Source organism: Scyliorhinus canicula, chromosome 11 (assembly GCF_902713615.1).
Source record: "Scyliorhinus canicula chromosome 11, sScyCan1.1, whole genome shotgun sequence".
Classification (NCBI taxonomy): Eukaryota; Metazoa; Chordata; class Chondrichthyes; order Carcharhiniformes; family Scyliorhinidae; genus Scyliorhinus; species Scyliorhinus canicula.
In genome coordinates, this window is record NC_052156.1 from 96338015 (window position 1) to 96353874 (window position 15860).

A 15860-nucleotide genomic window follows, 5' to 3' on the forward strand; every position below is an offset into this window, starting at 1 on the left:
CCAGCGCTCGCAGCGCTGAGAAAGACCATGCTATCGACTCTGCTTAGCCAGGTGTGTCCAGCGCTCGCAGCGCTGAGAAAGACCATGCTATTAACTCTGTTTAGCCAGGTGTGTCCAGCGCTCGCAGCGCTGAGAAAGACCATGCTATTCACTCTGTTTAGCCAGGTGTGTCCAGTGCTCGCAGCGCTGAGAAAGACCATGCTATCGACTCTGTTTAGCCAGGTGTGTTCAGCGCTCGCAGCGCTGAGAAAGACCATGCTATCGACTCTGCTTAGCCAGGTGTGTCCAGCGCTCGCAGCGCTGAGAAAGACCATGCTATCGACTCTGCTTAGCCAGGTGTGTCCAGCGCTCGCAGCGCTGAGAAAGACCATGCTATCGACTCTGCTTAGCCAGGTGTGTCCAGCGCTCGCAGCACTGAGAAAGACCATGCTATCGACTCTGCTTAGCCAGGTGTGTCCAGCGCTCGCAGCGCTGAGAAAGACCATGCTATTGGCTCTGCTTAGCCAGGTGTGTCCACGAATTTTAATAACTGAGTCTGGGTCATTTCTAGGCAGTATGGACCATGAGAACTAGCCCAAGTGATATGAGCTGGAGAGGGTTCTTGTTTTGATCTATCTAATAACATAAGGCAAAATTGAGCATCTTCTATCCTATCTCTCAGTACTGTCTCAAGAGTCCTCACAGAATTAAATACTATCTTATGTGGGCATTTGTACCAATCTGTTTGTGAACAGCAAAGTTCCGACAAAGAACACAAAGGTATAAGTTGTAAATCTGTTAGCAACTTCAGGGGTAGCCTTGGAAATATGATGGCAGTTATTGCGAATGGATGCAAAAAGGCATTACCTCAACTTCATCTCTGGTTCGTTAATGACTTCCTTCGGGAATCTGTTTCCCAGCTCCAACTCCATCTTTATGTCACCATTCCTCTGTGCCAATCCACGTTTCAGCTGGTCCAAAGCGATTTGCTTTCTAGGGTATTGATAAGATGGAACATTATTCACAGACATTCCTGCATTCTTTAGTACTCAGTGTTTTCCTGAAGTTATCTTGGGAGAAACTCTTGTTAAGATCCTGGACCAGGACTTCCGGAGGTGACATGAGGAGGTGGCTCCTGCTAGAGTGGTTGTTGTTTTTTGGAGCTTTCAGCCCGGTCTCAGGGGTAATTTTTGAATGAGTTGGTGTGGGAGTCAGTGGAATGTTGAAGTTCCAGAAGAAAGGTCAGGGAAGCAAGGGGGTGAGTGAAAGCACGCCGGCAAGTGTTACCTTGAATCCTACAACAGCAAAGACGGCAGTTGCTGGTTCGTCGCGTGGCTACTCCCATCAAGGTTGAAATTCTGATCAAAGTTGTGACGGGGTGTTCGAAAGGATATTCACCAAACATTTAGAGGTGCTTCAGAGGGAGATGACGACTTTGCCCCGATAAAGGTTTCAGTAAGATAGACGTCATTCAAGGTGCAGAGAAAGGGGAGAAGATGAAGGGGGTGGATTAGGCATTGTCGCAACATAGTGACCAGTTCACCTCAATGGGTGAGGAGCTGTGGAGGGCGGTGGAGGTCAATAAAGGGCTAAGAGCCAAGGTGGAGGACCTGGAGAACAGGTTGAGGAGACAAAATTTGAGGATCGTGGGTCTACCCGAGGGGATGGAGAGTGCGATGCCGACCGAATATTTTGTGAACATGTTCGCTAAGTTGATGGGGGAGGGGGAAGAGCTGTCTTATGAGCTGGACAGATGCATCGATCACTCGGCTGAAGCCTAGAACAAATGAACCACCAAGGATGGTCATAGTTTGCTTCCACAGCTGACTCATGAAGAAGGTGGTTTTGTGCTGGGCCAAGCAGAAGCAGGATGTGAAGTGGGAAGACATTGGTAGACGTCTACATTAAGATCTTACGGCAGAGTTGGTAAGAAGGCGTGCGGCCTTTGGATGGGTGATGGCAGCATTATACAGCAGTGGGTGAGGTTTGAAGTGGTCTACCCTGCTCACAACTTGAAGGACGTTTATTTTGAGACAGCGGAGGCACTCGTTAAGGCTGAAGGACTGGGACTGAGATGAGAGTTGTAAGTTGGACTTCGTTGATGTGGAGTGGAAATGTTTTTTCTTTGATTTTTTAAATGGGGGGGGGGGTTATATGTGTTTTTGTGTCTTCTTATGGATGGATTTATGAAGGGGAAATTGTGATTGATGAATTTACTGGAATTATTCCAGGATGTAACTGGTAGAATTGATGAAGGGGAGCTAGTGGATGTGGTGTATTTGGACTTTCAGAAGGCTTTTGACAAAGTCCCGTACAAAAGATTAGCGTGTAAAATTAAACGCATGGGATTGGGAGTAGTGTATTGAGATGGATAGAAAACTGGTTGGCAGACAGGAAACAAAGAGTAGGAATTAACGGGTCTTTTTCAAATTGGCAGGCTGTGACTAATAGGATACCGCCGGGATTGGACTCCAGCTATTCACAACATATATTAATGATTTAGATGAGGGAACAAAATATCATATCCCCAAATTTTCAGGTGAGACCAAGTTGGGTGGGAGAACGAGCTGTGCAGAGGATGCAGAGATCCTTCAGCGTGGTTTTGACAAGTTGCGCGAGTGGGCAAACGAATGGCTGATAATTTGGATAAAAGCGTGGTTATCCACAATGGTAGCAAAAGCAAGAAGGTAGACTATTATTTGAGTGGTCATAAATTAGGAGAGGGGAACATGCAACGAGACCTGGGTATCCTGGTACACCAGTCACTGAAGGTAAGCATGCAGGTGCAGCAGTCGGTAAGGAAAGCAAATGGCATGTTGGTCCCTGGTGCTGTGGGGCAGCAGTGCTAACCATTGTGCCACCATGCCATGGGTTAGGAAGGCCTCCTCCTACTCCTATTTTTATATATTTCTTTTTTATGTATTTTTTATTTGCGTAGGATTGGATTGAATTTGTTTATTGTCACGTATACCGAGGTACAGTGAAAAGTATTTTTCTGCAAGCAGCTCAACAGATCATTCAGTACATGGAAGAAAAGGGAATTAAACAAAATTCAAGAAAATACATGAGAATACATAATAGGGCAACACAAGATATACAATGTAACTACATAAGCATTGGCATCGGTTGAAGCATACAGGGTGTAGTGTTAATGAGGTCAGTCAATAAGAGGGTCATTTAGGAGTCTGGTGACAGTGGGGAAGAAGCTCTTTTTGAGTCTGTTCGTGCGTGTTCTCAGACTTCTGAATCTCCTGCCCGATGGAAGAAGTTGGAAAAGTGAGTAAGCCGGGTGGGAGGGATCCTTGATTATGCTGCCCGCTTTCCCCCCGGCAGCAGGAGGTGTAGATGGAGTCCATGGACGGGAGGCAGGTTTGTGTGATGGACTGGGCGGTATTCACGACTCTCTGAAGTTCCTTGCGGTCCTGAGCCGAGCAGTTGCCATACCAGGCTGTGGTGCAGCCCGATAGGATGCTTTCTATAGTGTATCTGTAAAAGTTGGTAAGGGTTAATGTGGACATGCCGAATTTCCTTAGTTTCCTGAGGAAGTATAGGCGCTGTTGTGCTTCCTTGGTGATAGCGTCGACGTGAGTGGACCAGGACAGATTTTTGGTGATGTGCACCCCTAGGAATTTGAAACTGCTAACCATCTCCACTTCGGCCCCGTTGATGCTGACAGGGGTGTGTACAGTACTTTGCTTCCTGAAGTCGATGACCAGCTCTTTAGTTTTGCTGGCATTGAGGGAGAGATTGTTGTCGTTACACCACTCCACTAGGTTCTCTATCTCCCTCCTATATTCGGACTCGTCGTTATTCGAGATCCGGCCCACTATGGTCATATCGTCAGCAAACTTGTAGATGGAGTTGGAACCAAGTTTTGCCACGCAGTCGTGTGTGTACAGGGAGTAGAGTAGGGGGCTAAGTACGCAGCCTTGCGGGGCACCGGTATTGAGGACTATTGTGAGGAGGTGTTGGTGTTCATTCTTACTGATTGTGGTCTGTTGGTCAGAAAGTCAAGGATCCAGTTGCAGAGTGGAGAGCCAAGTCCTAGGTTTTGGAGCTTTGATATGAGCTTGGCTGGGATTATGGTGTTGAAGGCGGAGCTGTAGTCAATAAATAGGAGTCTGATGTAGGAGTCCTTGTTTTCGAGATGCTCTAGGCATGAGTGTAGGGCCAGGGAAATGGCGTCTGATGCGGACCGGTTGCGACGGTATGCGAATTGAAGTGGGTCAAGGCGTTCCGGGAGTATGGAGGTGATGCGCTTCATGATCAGCCTCTCGAAGCACTTCATTACAACTGACGTCAGGGCCACCGGGTGGTAGTCATTGAGGCATGTTGCCTGGTTCTCCTTTGGTACCGTTATGATGGTGGTCTTCTTGAAGTAGGTGGGGGACCTCGGAGTGGAGTAGGGATAGGTTAAAGATGTCTGTGGACTTCCGGTGGCGGCGATGTCCGAGTGAGCCGCACATTCGGTGGGCTCTCACTCCGGTGGGGCAGAACAGCTGATTCCCCGCGATAGCGGGACCACGGAGGCGGCAGAAAAGCTGCCGTGAAAGAAGAGGAGAGCGAGCTGCAGCAAATGGAAGTGTGGGAGGCCAGCAGGTGAGGAAGAAAGAGAGAGAGACGGAGGCAAGGAGGAAGCTGACCTGAAGGGTAAGATGGCGGACCCACGGACCTTCCTTCCTCCAGGACAAAGGGAAAAAAAAGTTTGGAGTTGCTGAGGAGGGACAGCTTGGACCCACTTCAGATGCCCAGGAGGGGAAAAAATTTAAGGAGCTGGGCAAAGGAAAGCGGCAGCGAAGGCGCTGAGGAGCGGGCTGCGGCACATGGAACAGCGGGATTCCAGAAGGCAGAAGAAGAAGGAGAAAAAGGGACAGAGACAAGGACCTGAAGAAAATTACCTGGGACCTAAGATGGCGGACACACGGACCCCGGACTCAGTAATCCAGCTGGCGCTGGATAACATGCTCCAGGTAATGAAGTCCAGTTTTGAAGCGCTGAAGCGGGACAGCTTGGACCCAATCCAGAAAGCGGTGGATCAGCTGAACCAGCGGCTGGACGCCCAGGATGTTAAAGTTAAGGAGCTGGGAGAGGCGGTGGAGGAGCAGGCGGATGCGCAAACGGTTGCAGCGCTAGAAGTGGACGGCCTGAAAGAGCGGCAGAGAAGACTGCTAGACAGAGTGGAGGAGCTGGAGAATAGAGCCCGCAGGAACAATCTGAGGATGGTCGGCCTCCCGGAGGGGGCGGAGGGAGCTGATGCTGCAGCGTTGTAGCAGATCTGCTGAAGCAGCTGATGGGGGCCGAAGCCTTTCCGCGACCGCTGGAGCTGGAGGGGGCACACAGAGTGCAGGCAAGGCAGGGGCGGCTGGGCGGACCCCCCCGCCCGATGGTGATTAGGTTCCACAGGTTCGTGGACAAGGAGCGTGTGCTGCAGTGGGCAAAGAGCGCCAGGAGCAGCACGTGGAACAACAGTGTTCTCCGCATTTATCAGGACCTAAGCCAGGAGGTGGCTCGGCGGCGAGCAGCCTTTAAGAATGTCAAGGAGGTGCTGTTCAAGAAGCACGTGAAGTTTGGTCTGCTGTTCCCAGCTCGGCTATGGGTCACGCACCAGGGTCAACACCACTACTTCTCCGAGCCCGAAGAAGCGATGGATTTTGTGAGGGACCTGGGGCTGGTCCTGAAAGGAGGCCCCAAGGACGCGAGTTAGGGCCCGAGGATTTCTGTGGGAAGGAACGCCGAATGTGCCTGGACTGCTGCTCAACGGTTTGCTGGGCCAAAGGGGCCAAGCGGAACATTTGAGACTCTTTTCTTTGTTCATGGACATTTATGTGCTTTTCTCTTTTTTCTGTGGTTTTTTCTTTTTTTTTTCCTGTTTGGGCTTTTGTGCAGCTCGCGGAAGACACTGGAGCCGGCTTGCCCCAGTGGGTGGGGAGGAGGACGGGGAAACAAGGGGAATGGGACAGGAAGGCACCGGAGTGTTGAGTCACCGGGCTAGCAGATTGGCTAGTCAAGGAAGTCAGATGGGGGGGGAAGTTACAGCCAGTAGATGGCAGGGGTGGGGGTATCGGGGGATGGGGTTAGGGGAGGGGGGGTTGTTCTGCTGACGGGAGAGGGACTTGAAATAGGCACTGGAAAGGAGGTCGAGGGTGGAGGCAGCCAAAGGGCGGGCCAGGAATGACGCGACGCACGGCTCAGGGGCCGGTCCGAGAAAGGCTATGGCTGACCGGTGGGGTGGGGGGGGGGGGGGGGGGGGGGGGTGGGATGTGCCCCCCGACCAGGCTGATCACCTGGAACGTCAAGGGACTGAATGGGCCGGTTAAGAGGGCGCGGGTGTTCGCGCACTTGCGGGCCCTGAGGGCGGACGTAATTATGTTGCAGGAGACACATCTGAAAGTGTCAGACCAGACCAGGCTAAGGAAGGGCTGGATTAGCCAGGTCTTCCACTCGGACTTGGACTCGAAGTCCAGAGGGGTGGCAATCATGATCAACAAGCGCGTGCAATTTGAGGCAGAGGGCATATCCGCAGACAGGGGGGGCAGATACCTGATGGTACGGGGCAGACTGGAGGGGAGAAGAGTGGTGCTGGTGAATATATATGCCCCGAACTGGGATGACGTGGACTTCATTAAAAGAGTGCTGGGGAAGATCCCGGACTTGGATTCTCGCAGGCTAATAATGGGAGGGGACTTTAACATGGTCCTTGACCCGACTTTGGATCGGTCGTGTCTCAGAACGGGTAGACTCTCAGCAATGGCAAGGGAGCTGAAAGGGTTTATGGAGCAAATGGGGGCAGTGGACCCCTGGAGAGAGGGACAGCCAACAGGAAGGGGCTACTCGTTTTACTCTCACGTCCATAAAGTATATTCCAGGATAGATTTCTTTGTAATAAGCAGGGACTGTATGGGGGAGGTAAAGAACACGGAATACTCAGCAATTACTATTTCAGACCATGCCCCGCATTGGGTGGACCTGCAGTTCGGGGGAGCGAGTTATCAACGCCCGCAATGGAGGCTAGATGTGGGACTGCTGTCGGAGGAGGGGATCTGCGAGAGGCTTCGGAAATGTATAAAAAATTACCTGCAGGTGAATGACACTGGGGAGGTCTCAGCGGCGACCGTGTGGGAGGCGCTAAAGGCAGTAGTGCGGGGGGAGCTGATTTCAATTGGGGCCCACAGAGCCAAGGCAGACCGGGCAGAGATGGATAGATTGGTCAGGGAAATGGGTCGGATAGATGAAGAGCACGCGGAGTCCCCGGGGGAGGTTTTACTCAGGGAGAGGCAGAGGCTACAGGCGGAACTGGGGGCACAATCCACGAGCAGGGCCGTGGGACAGCTTAGGAAGGCGAGGGAAGTGGTGTACGAGTATGGGGAAAAGGCTAGCAGACTGTTAGCGCAGCAACTCAGGAGGAGGGAGGCGGCCAGGGAAATAGGTAGAGTGAGGGACGAGGGGGGGCGCAAAGTGGAGGATCCGGCAGAATTGAATAGGGTATTCCGGGACTTCTATCGTAAGCTGTATTATTCGGAGCCGCCGGAAGAACCGGAGGGGATGAAAAGGTTTCTGGACGGGTTAACATTCCCAACAGTTGGGGGGGGGGGGGGGGCGAGGGGAAGAGCTGGGCGCCCGATTAGAGTAGAGGAGGTATTGGGGGGCCTAAAGGCCATGCAGTCGGGGAAGTCCCCGGGGGCGGATGGATACCCAGTAGAGTTTTATAGGAAGTTCTCTGAGCTGGTGGGCCCGGTCTTGGCGAGGGTTTTCAATGAGGCAAGGGACAGAGGGACCCTGTCGCCGACAATGTCACAAGCCACCATATCTCTGATATTGAAGCGGGGTAAAGACCCGGAGGTGTGCGTGTCCTACAGGCCAAGCTCCTGGCAAAGGTACTGGCGGGTAGAATGGAGGACTGTGTACCGGAGGTGATTGGGGAGGATCAAACGGGGTTCGTGAAAGGTCGGCAGCTGGCGGCCAATCTGAGGGAGATTGCTCAATGTGATAATGATGCCCCCGGCGGGTAGAGAGGTGGAGGTAGTGGTGGCAATGGACGCCGAGAAGGCCTTTGACCGGGTGGAGTGGGACTATCTATGGGAGGTGCTCGGACGGTTTGGGTTCGGGGAGGGATTGGTGGATTGGATCAAATTATTATATCAGGCCCCGAGGGCCAGCGTCAGGACCAACAGAGAAGTGTCGGAGTACTTTAGATTGTACCGAGGGACCAGGCAGGGCTGCCCGCTCTCCCCGCTGCTGTTTGCGTTGGCCATAGAGCCGCTGGCGATTGCGCTGAGAGCCGCAGAGGGTTGGAAGGGGATGGTGAGGGCCGGGGTTGAACACAGGGTTTCTCTTTATGCAGGCTACCTGCTCCTGTACGTGTCGGACCCAGTGGCCGGGATGGGAACTATACTGGGAATGCTGAGGGAGTTCGGCCAGTTCTCAGGATACAAATTAAATACGGTCAAGAGTGAAATGTTTGTGGTCCAGGCAAGGGGCCAGGAGAACAGATTGAGAGGGCTACCGTTTAGGCTAGTTGAGGAAAATTTCCGGTATTTGGGAATCCAGGTGGCACGAGACTGGGGCAGGCTGCATAAGTTAATTTGGCCAGGGTGGTGGAGCAAATGAAGGGAGAGTTTCGGAGATGGGATGCACTCCCGCTGTCGCTGGCAGGGAGGGTGCAGACTGTAAAGATGACAATCCTCCCTCGATTTTTGTTTATTTTTCAGTGCCTCCCGATCTTTATCCCACAGTCCTTCTTCAAAAGAGTTAACGGGCTGATCATGAGCTTTGTCTGGGCGGGAAAGTCTCCGCGGGTGAAGAAGGCGATGTTGGAGAGGAACCGCAGTGAGGGAGGGCTGGCTTTGCCGAGTCTGGTCAATTATTACTGGGCGGCCAACATCGCTATGATAAGGAAGTGGATGGTGGGTACGGGGTCTATTTGGGAGCGGGTGGAGGCGGCTTCGTGCAGGGGCTCCAGTTTGGAAGCCCTGGTCACGGCTCCTCTACCGCTGCCGCCGGCCAAGTACACCACCAGCCCGGTAGTGGTGGCGACCCTGCGGATATGGGGCCAGTGGAGGAGGCATGTGGGGGAGATGGGGGGCGTCTGTCTGGGCGCCAATCTGCGACAACATCGGTTTGCCCCCGGCAGTATGGATGGGGGGTTCCGAGTATGGCGGCGAGCAGGGGCGGGAAGGGTGGGTGATATGTTCCTGGAAGGGAGCTTCGCGAGTTTGAGGAGCTTGGAGGAGAAATTTGGGTTGGTAAGGGGAAATGATTTTAGATACCTACAGTTGCGGGACTTTGTTCGTAGACAGGTCCCATCTTTCCCGCGCCTCTCGCCCAATGGGGATCCTAGACAGAATAGTCTCTGGAGGGACGAAGGGGAGGGTAGAGTCTCGGGTATTTATAAGGTGCTCATGAGGGAGGAAGGGTCCCAGACAGAGGAACTGAAACTTAAATGGGAGGAGATAGGCGGGGAAATGGAGGATGGGCTGTGGGCAGAGGCCCTGAGTAGGGTAAACTCGACCGCGACATGTGCTAGGCTCAGGCTGATCCAATTTAAGGTCGTTCATCGGGCCCATATGACGGTGGCTCGGATGAGCAAATTTTTCGGGATAGAGGACAAATGCGCTAGGTGCGCGGGAGGACCAGCGAACCATGTTCACATGTTCTGGGCATGCCCTGAGCTGAGGGGGTACTGGGAGGGATTTGCGGGGGTCATGTCCCAGGTGCTAAAAACAAGGGTGGTGATGAGTCCAGGGGTGGCAATTTTTGCGGTTTCGGAAGACCCGGGCATCCAGGGGAGAAAGAGGCCGATATGTTGGCCTTTGCTTCCCTGATAGCCCGGCGACGAATATTATTGGCGTGGAGGGACTCGAAGCTCCCGAAGACTGAGTGGTGGCTTGCGGACATGTCGAGTTTCCTGGGGATGGAAAAAAATTAAGTTCGCCTTGAGGGGATCTGTGCGGGGTTCACCCGGAGGTGGCAACCATTTATTGACTTCTTTGCGGGAGAGTGAGCGTCAGCAGGGGGTGGGGGGAAGGGGGGGGGGGGGGGGGGGGTAAGAGTAGAGTAGGAGGGAAAATATGGCGGGTAGTACCGGTGGGAGGGGAGCGGGCTTGTGCAATATGTTACGGTGGAAGTATTGAAGTATGTGGATGTTTGCACATTTTTGCCTTTTTTGCTTCCTTTCTGATGATGTCTGTAACTGTTTATAAAGCCAAAAACTACCTCAATAAAATGTTTTTATTAAAAAAAAAGATGTCTGTGAATACCTCTGCCAGCTGGTATGCGCAGGCTCTGAGTGCACGACCAGGGATCCCGTATGTGGTCTCCCCACCTCTGGTGGTATAGCTGGGGGTTTGGAGTTGGCTTTTGGTATGAATGTGGGGTGGGGGGAATTGGAGGGTTACTGGCTATGACAGGCTAGGTTGCTGAGGGTGTGGTGGGGAGGAGGGTCTCTGGCAGGGGTCAGTGCTATAGCATTTGAAGGTTGGCTAGTGAATAGGAATGTGATGGGGGAGGGTCCGTGGTCGTTGGAGCCAGGTCGAGCAGGTTCCGATGGGAGGTGTGAATGGTGGGGAGAAGGAATTGATAGTGGGTGAGGTGTTTGCAAGAGGAAGTGGATTGGGGGATTCTGGGAAGGGGGTTGGCGGTACAAAAGGATGGGGTGGTTTCGGCCGGAATGGCGGGGCCTGGGGTAATGGTGATGATGGATGGGATGGGGGGGGGGGGGGGGGGGGGGGGGGGGGGTTGAGAGAACCCCCTCAGAATGCTGACGTGCAATGTGAGGGGGTTAGGTGAACCAGTGAAGAAAGCGAGAGTTTTTGCACACTTGAAGAGTTTAAAAACCGATGTGGTGATGCTGCAAGAGACCCATCTGAGGGTGAAGAACCACATGAGGCTAAGGAAGTGTTGGGTGAGCCAGGTGTTTTATTCGGGGTTTGACAGTAGGACTTGGGGTGGTGATTCTGGTGGACAGGTGAGGTTCAAGATGGAGAAGGTGATGGCAGACCAGGGGGGTTAGTACGTGATCATAACGCATGCGTTGGAGGGGAGGTTCTGGCATTGGTAAATGCGTATGCCCCCAATTGGGATGATTGCGGACTTTGTGATGAAAACGTTGGCCGCAATCCCAGTTTTGTAAAACCATTAATTGATTTTGGAAGAGATTGGAACACAGATCTGGAGCCAAAGGTGGCCAGGTCCCAGCCTAGCAGACCCTGTCGGGGGGAGGGGGGGGGGGTGGTGTGGTCGAAGGCGTTGGCTGGACTTATGTGAGTGCGGGGGGGGGGGGGTTTAAACCAGTGGAGGCTTTTACACCCGTGGAATTGGGATTATTTGTTCTTTTTCCTGGTGCCATAAGGTGTTCTCCAGGATCAAATATTTTGTGTTGGGTAAGGTGGTGTTTGCTGGTGTTTAAGAGGGCAGAATCCCTCGGCAATTGTGATCTTGGGTCATGCTCCACAGTGGATGGACATGGTACTGGAGAAGGGGTGGCCCAGAAGCTGGGATGAGGATGGATGTGGGGTGGATCAGAGTTTGCTGTGAGAATATGGGGAAGGTATTTGGGGAGAATGTGGGGTTCAATTGTACAGGGGTGGTCTCGCCATAGGTGGTCTGGAGGTCCTGAAGGCAAGTAGTGAGGGGCTAGGTGATCTTGTTTAATAAGGAGGAGAGAGAGCAATGCCAATGGTTTATAGAAGAAATCTTGAAGACGGATGGGGGGGTGTGAGGGAATTGGATCCGGGGCTTCTGGCAAAGAGGAAAAAGCTGCAGGCGAGGTTCGATCAGCTGTCTACGGGAAAGCAATGCATCAGCTGGGAAGGGGCCTCTATGAGTACGGGAAGAAGGCAAAGTCGTATGTTGACAGTCAGCTTCGTAGGCCGCGACGAGGGAGCGAATTTGGGTTCAGGATAAGACAGGGAAGTTGGTGGTTGGCCCTGGAGCAGATTAACAGGGTGTTTGGGGGGAAGCTCGTGGCACAGTGGTTAGCACTGCTGCCTATGGTGCTGAGGACCCGGGTTTGAATCCCGGTTTTGCACATTCTCCTCGTGTCTGCATGGGTTTCACCCCACTACCCAAAGATGTGCAAGTTAGGTGTATTGGCCACGCTAAATTGACTCTTAATTGGAAAAAATCTGATGTATTATTATGGGCAGCAATGCAGAGAAAGTTCAGGGATGGAAAAGGGAGGCAGGAGCTTAGAATCATAGAATTTACAGTGCACAAGGAGGCCATGGGTGTCTGTACTGGCTCTTGAAAAGAGCACCCCATTAAAGCCTACACTTCCATCCTATCCCCGTAACCCAGCAACCCCGTAACATAGAACATAGCGAAATACAGCACAGAACTGGTCCTTTGGCCCACGATGTTGTGCCGAACGTTTGTCCTAGGTTAATCATAGACTTATCATAGAATTTTGGACACTAGGGGCAATTTATCATGGCCAATCCACCCAACCTTCACATCTTTGGACTGTGGGAGGAAACCGGAGCACCCGAAGGAAGCCCACGCACACACGGGGAGGATGTGCAGACTCAACACAGACAGTGACCCAAGCCGGAATCGAACCTGGGACCTGGAGCTGTGAAGCAATAGTGCTATCCACAATGCTACCGTGCTGCCCTTAAGACAAATTAATCTACCACTCCATTATTCTACCATAATCCATGTACCAATCCAATACCCCACTTGAACGTCCCTAATGTTTCCGACTCAACTACTTCCACAGGCATGCGGATTCCATGTCCCACTACTGTCTGGGTAAAGAACCTACCTCTGATATCCCCCCTATATCTTCCACCATTCACCTTAAATTTACGTCCCCTTGTAATGGTTTGTTCCACCCGGGGAAAAAGTATCTGACTGTCTACTCTATCTATTCCCCTGATGCATCTTATAACCTCGATCAAGTCGCCCCCTCATCCTTCTCCGTTCTAATGAGAAAAGGCCTAGCACCCTCAACCTTTCCTCGTAAGACCTACTCTCCATTCCAGGCAACATTCTGGTAACTCTCCTTTGCACCTTTTCCAAAGCTTCCACATCCTTCCTAAAATGAGGCGACCAGAACTGCACCCAGTACTCCAATGTGGCCTACCGAGGTTTTGTTCGGCCTGCATCATACCTCACGCTCTTAAATTCAATCCCCTCTGCTAAGAACCCCTAGCACACCAAAGGCCTTCTTCACAGCTCTATCCCTTGAGTGGAACTTTCAAGATCGATGAACATAGACCCCAAGATCTCTCTGTTCCTCCACATTGCCCAAGAACCTTACCGTGAACCCTGTATTCCACATTCATATTGTCCTTCTAAATGGACAACCTCACACTTGTCAGGGTTAAACTCCATCTGCCCACTTCTCAGCCCAGCTCTGCATCCTATCTATGTCTCTTTGCAGCCGACAACAGCCCTCCTCACTATCCACAACTCCACCAATCTTCGTATCGTCTGCAGATTTACTGACCCACCCTTCAACTCCCTCATCCAAGTCATTAATGAAAATCACAAACAGCAGACGACCCCAGAACTGATCCCTGCGGTTACACCACTGGTAACTGGGCTCCAGGCTGAATATTTGCCATCCACCACCACACTCTGACTTCTATCGGTTAGCCAGTTTGTTATCCAATTGGCCAAATTTCCCACTATCCCATGCCTCCTTACTTTCTGCATAAGCCTACCATGGGGAACCTTATCAAGTGCCTTACTAAAATCCATGTACACTACATCCACTGCTTTACTTTCATCCACATGCTTGGTCACCTCCTCAAAGAAGTCAATAAGACTTGTAAGGCAAGACCTACCGCTCACAAATCCGTGCTGACTATCCGTAATCAAGCAGTGTCTTTCAGATGCTCAGAAATCCTATCCCTCAGTACCCTTTCCATTACTTTGCCTACCACCGAAGTAAGACTAACTGGCCTGTAATTCCCAAGGATATCCCTATTCCCTTTTTTGAAACAGGGGCACTACATTCACCACTCTCCAATCCCCTGGTACCACGCCTGTTGACAGTGAGCACGAAAAGGTCAATGCCAACGGCTCTGCAATTCATTTCTTGCTTCCATAGAATCCTTGGATATATCCCGTCAGGCCCGGGGGGACTTGTCTATGCTCAAGTTTTTTTCAAAACGCCCAACACATCCTTCCTTCCTAACACGTATCTCCTCGAGTTACCAGTCTGTTTCACACTGTCCTCTCCAACAATATGGCCCCTAACTGAAGAAAAGTACGCATTCAAGACCCTCTCCTATCTCTTCAGACTCAATACACAATTTTCCCGCTACTGTCCTTGATCGGACCCACCCTCGCCTCGAGTCATTCTCATATTTCTCCCCAATCGGTGTAAAAGACCTTGGGGGTTTTTCCTTGCTCCTACTCGCCAAAGATTTTTCATGCCCCTCTCTTAGCTCTCCTAAACCCCTTTCTTCAGTTCCCTCCTGGCTATAGAACATAGAACATAGAACAGTACAGCACAGAACAGGCCCTTCCGGCCCTCGATTGTTGTGCCGAGCAATGATCACCCTTACTTAAACCCACGTAACCGTATAACCGTAACCCAACAATCCCCCCATTAACCTTACACTACGGGCAATTTAGCATGGCCAATCCACCTAACCCGCACATCTTTGGACTGTGGGGGAAACCGGAGCACCCGGAGGAAACCCACACACACACGGGGAGGACGTGCAGACTCCACACAGACAGTGACCCAGCCGGGAATCGAACCTGGGACCCTGGAGCTGTGAAGCATTGATGCTAACCACCATGCTACCGTGAGGCTATCTTGTATCCCTCCGGCACCCTGTCTGAACCTGGTTTCTTCAACGTTACATAAGTCTCCTTCTTCCTCTTAACAAGACATACAACCTCTCTTGTCAACCGTGGTTCCCTCACTTGACCATCTCTTCCCTGCCTGACAGGGACATACATAATAAAGACATGCAATGCCTCTTCCTTGAACAAGTTCCATATTTCACTTGTGTCCTTCCCTGACAGCCTATGTTTACAACTTATGCACTTCAATTCCTATCTGACAGCATTGTATTTACCCTTCCCCCAATTGTAAACCTTGCCCTGTTGCACGCACCTATCCCTCTCCATTACTAAAGTGAAAGTCACAGAATTATGGTCACTACCTCCAAAATTCTCTCCCACTAACAAATCTATCACCAGCCGTGGTTCGTTACCAAGTACCAAATCCAATATGGCCTCCCCTCTGGTCGGACAATCTACATCAGGGATGGGCAAACTTTTCCGTGCAAGGGCCACATTCAGAAATTCACAATTCACAAAGGGCCGCATAGTATATTAAGTAAAATAATTACTTCACCCGGTTATGATTCTGGGCGCCTCATATAGAACATAGAACAGGTACAGCACAGAACAGGCCCTTTGGCCCTCGACGTTGTGCCGAGCAATGATCACCCTACTCAAGTCAACGTATCCACCCTATACCAGTAAGTAACCCAACACGCCCCCCCCCCCCCCCCCCCCCCCCCCCCCCCCCCCCCCCCCCCCCCCCCCCCCCCCCCCCCCCCCCCCCATTAACCTTAAAAAAATTTTTAAAAAATAAATAAAAATTTAAAAAAAAACATTTTTTTTTTAATGACTTGGTGGGCCGCAGAAATACCTTTGGCGGGCCGCATGCGGCCCGCGGGCCGTAGTTTGCCCACCCCTGATCTACATACTGTGTTAGAAAAGCTTCTTGGACACACTGCACAAACACCACCCCATCCAAACTATTTGATCTAAAGAGTTTCCACTCAATGTTTGGGAAGTTGAAGTCACCCATGACTACTACCCTGTGACTTCTGCACCTTTCCAAAACCTGTTTCCCAATCTGTTCCTCCACACCTCTGCTACTATTGGGGGGCCTATAGAAAACTCCCAACAAG

The 15860-nt window shown here is 51.7% G+C and overlaps 1 protein-coding gene across 1 annotated transcript in view; it reads right to left on the bottom strand.

Annotated features, from left to right (window-relative positions):
* Window positions 1–825: 825 nt before the first annotated feature.
* Window positions 826–15860, bottom strand: part of LOC119973209 — a 98158-nt gene continuing 83123 nt past the window's right edge. Inside the window, exon 4 of the mRNA XM_038810870.1 lies at window positions 826–972. Coding sequence (XP_038666798.1) covers window positions 843–972 — 130 coding nt within the window. The 3' untranslated portion in view covers window positions 826–842. The remainder of the gene's footprint in view (window positions 973–15860) is intronic.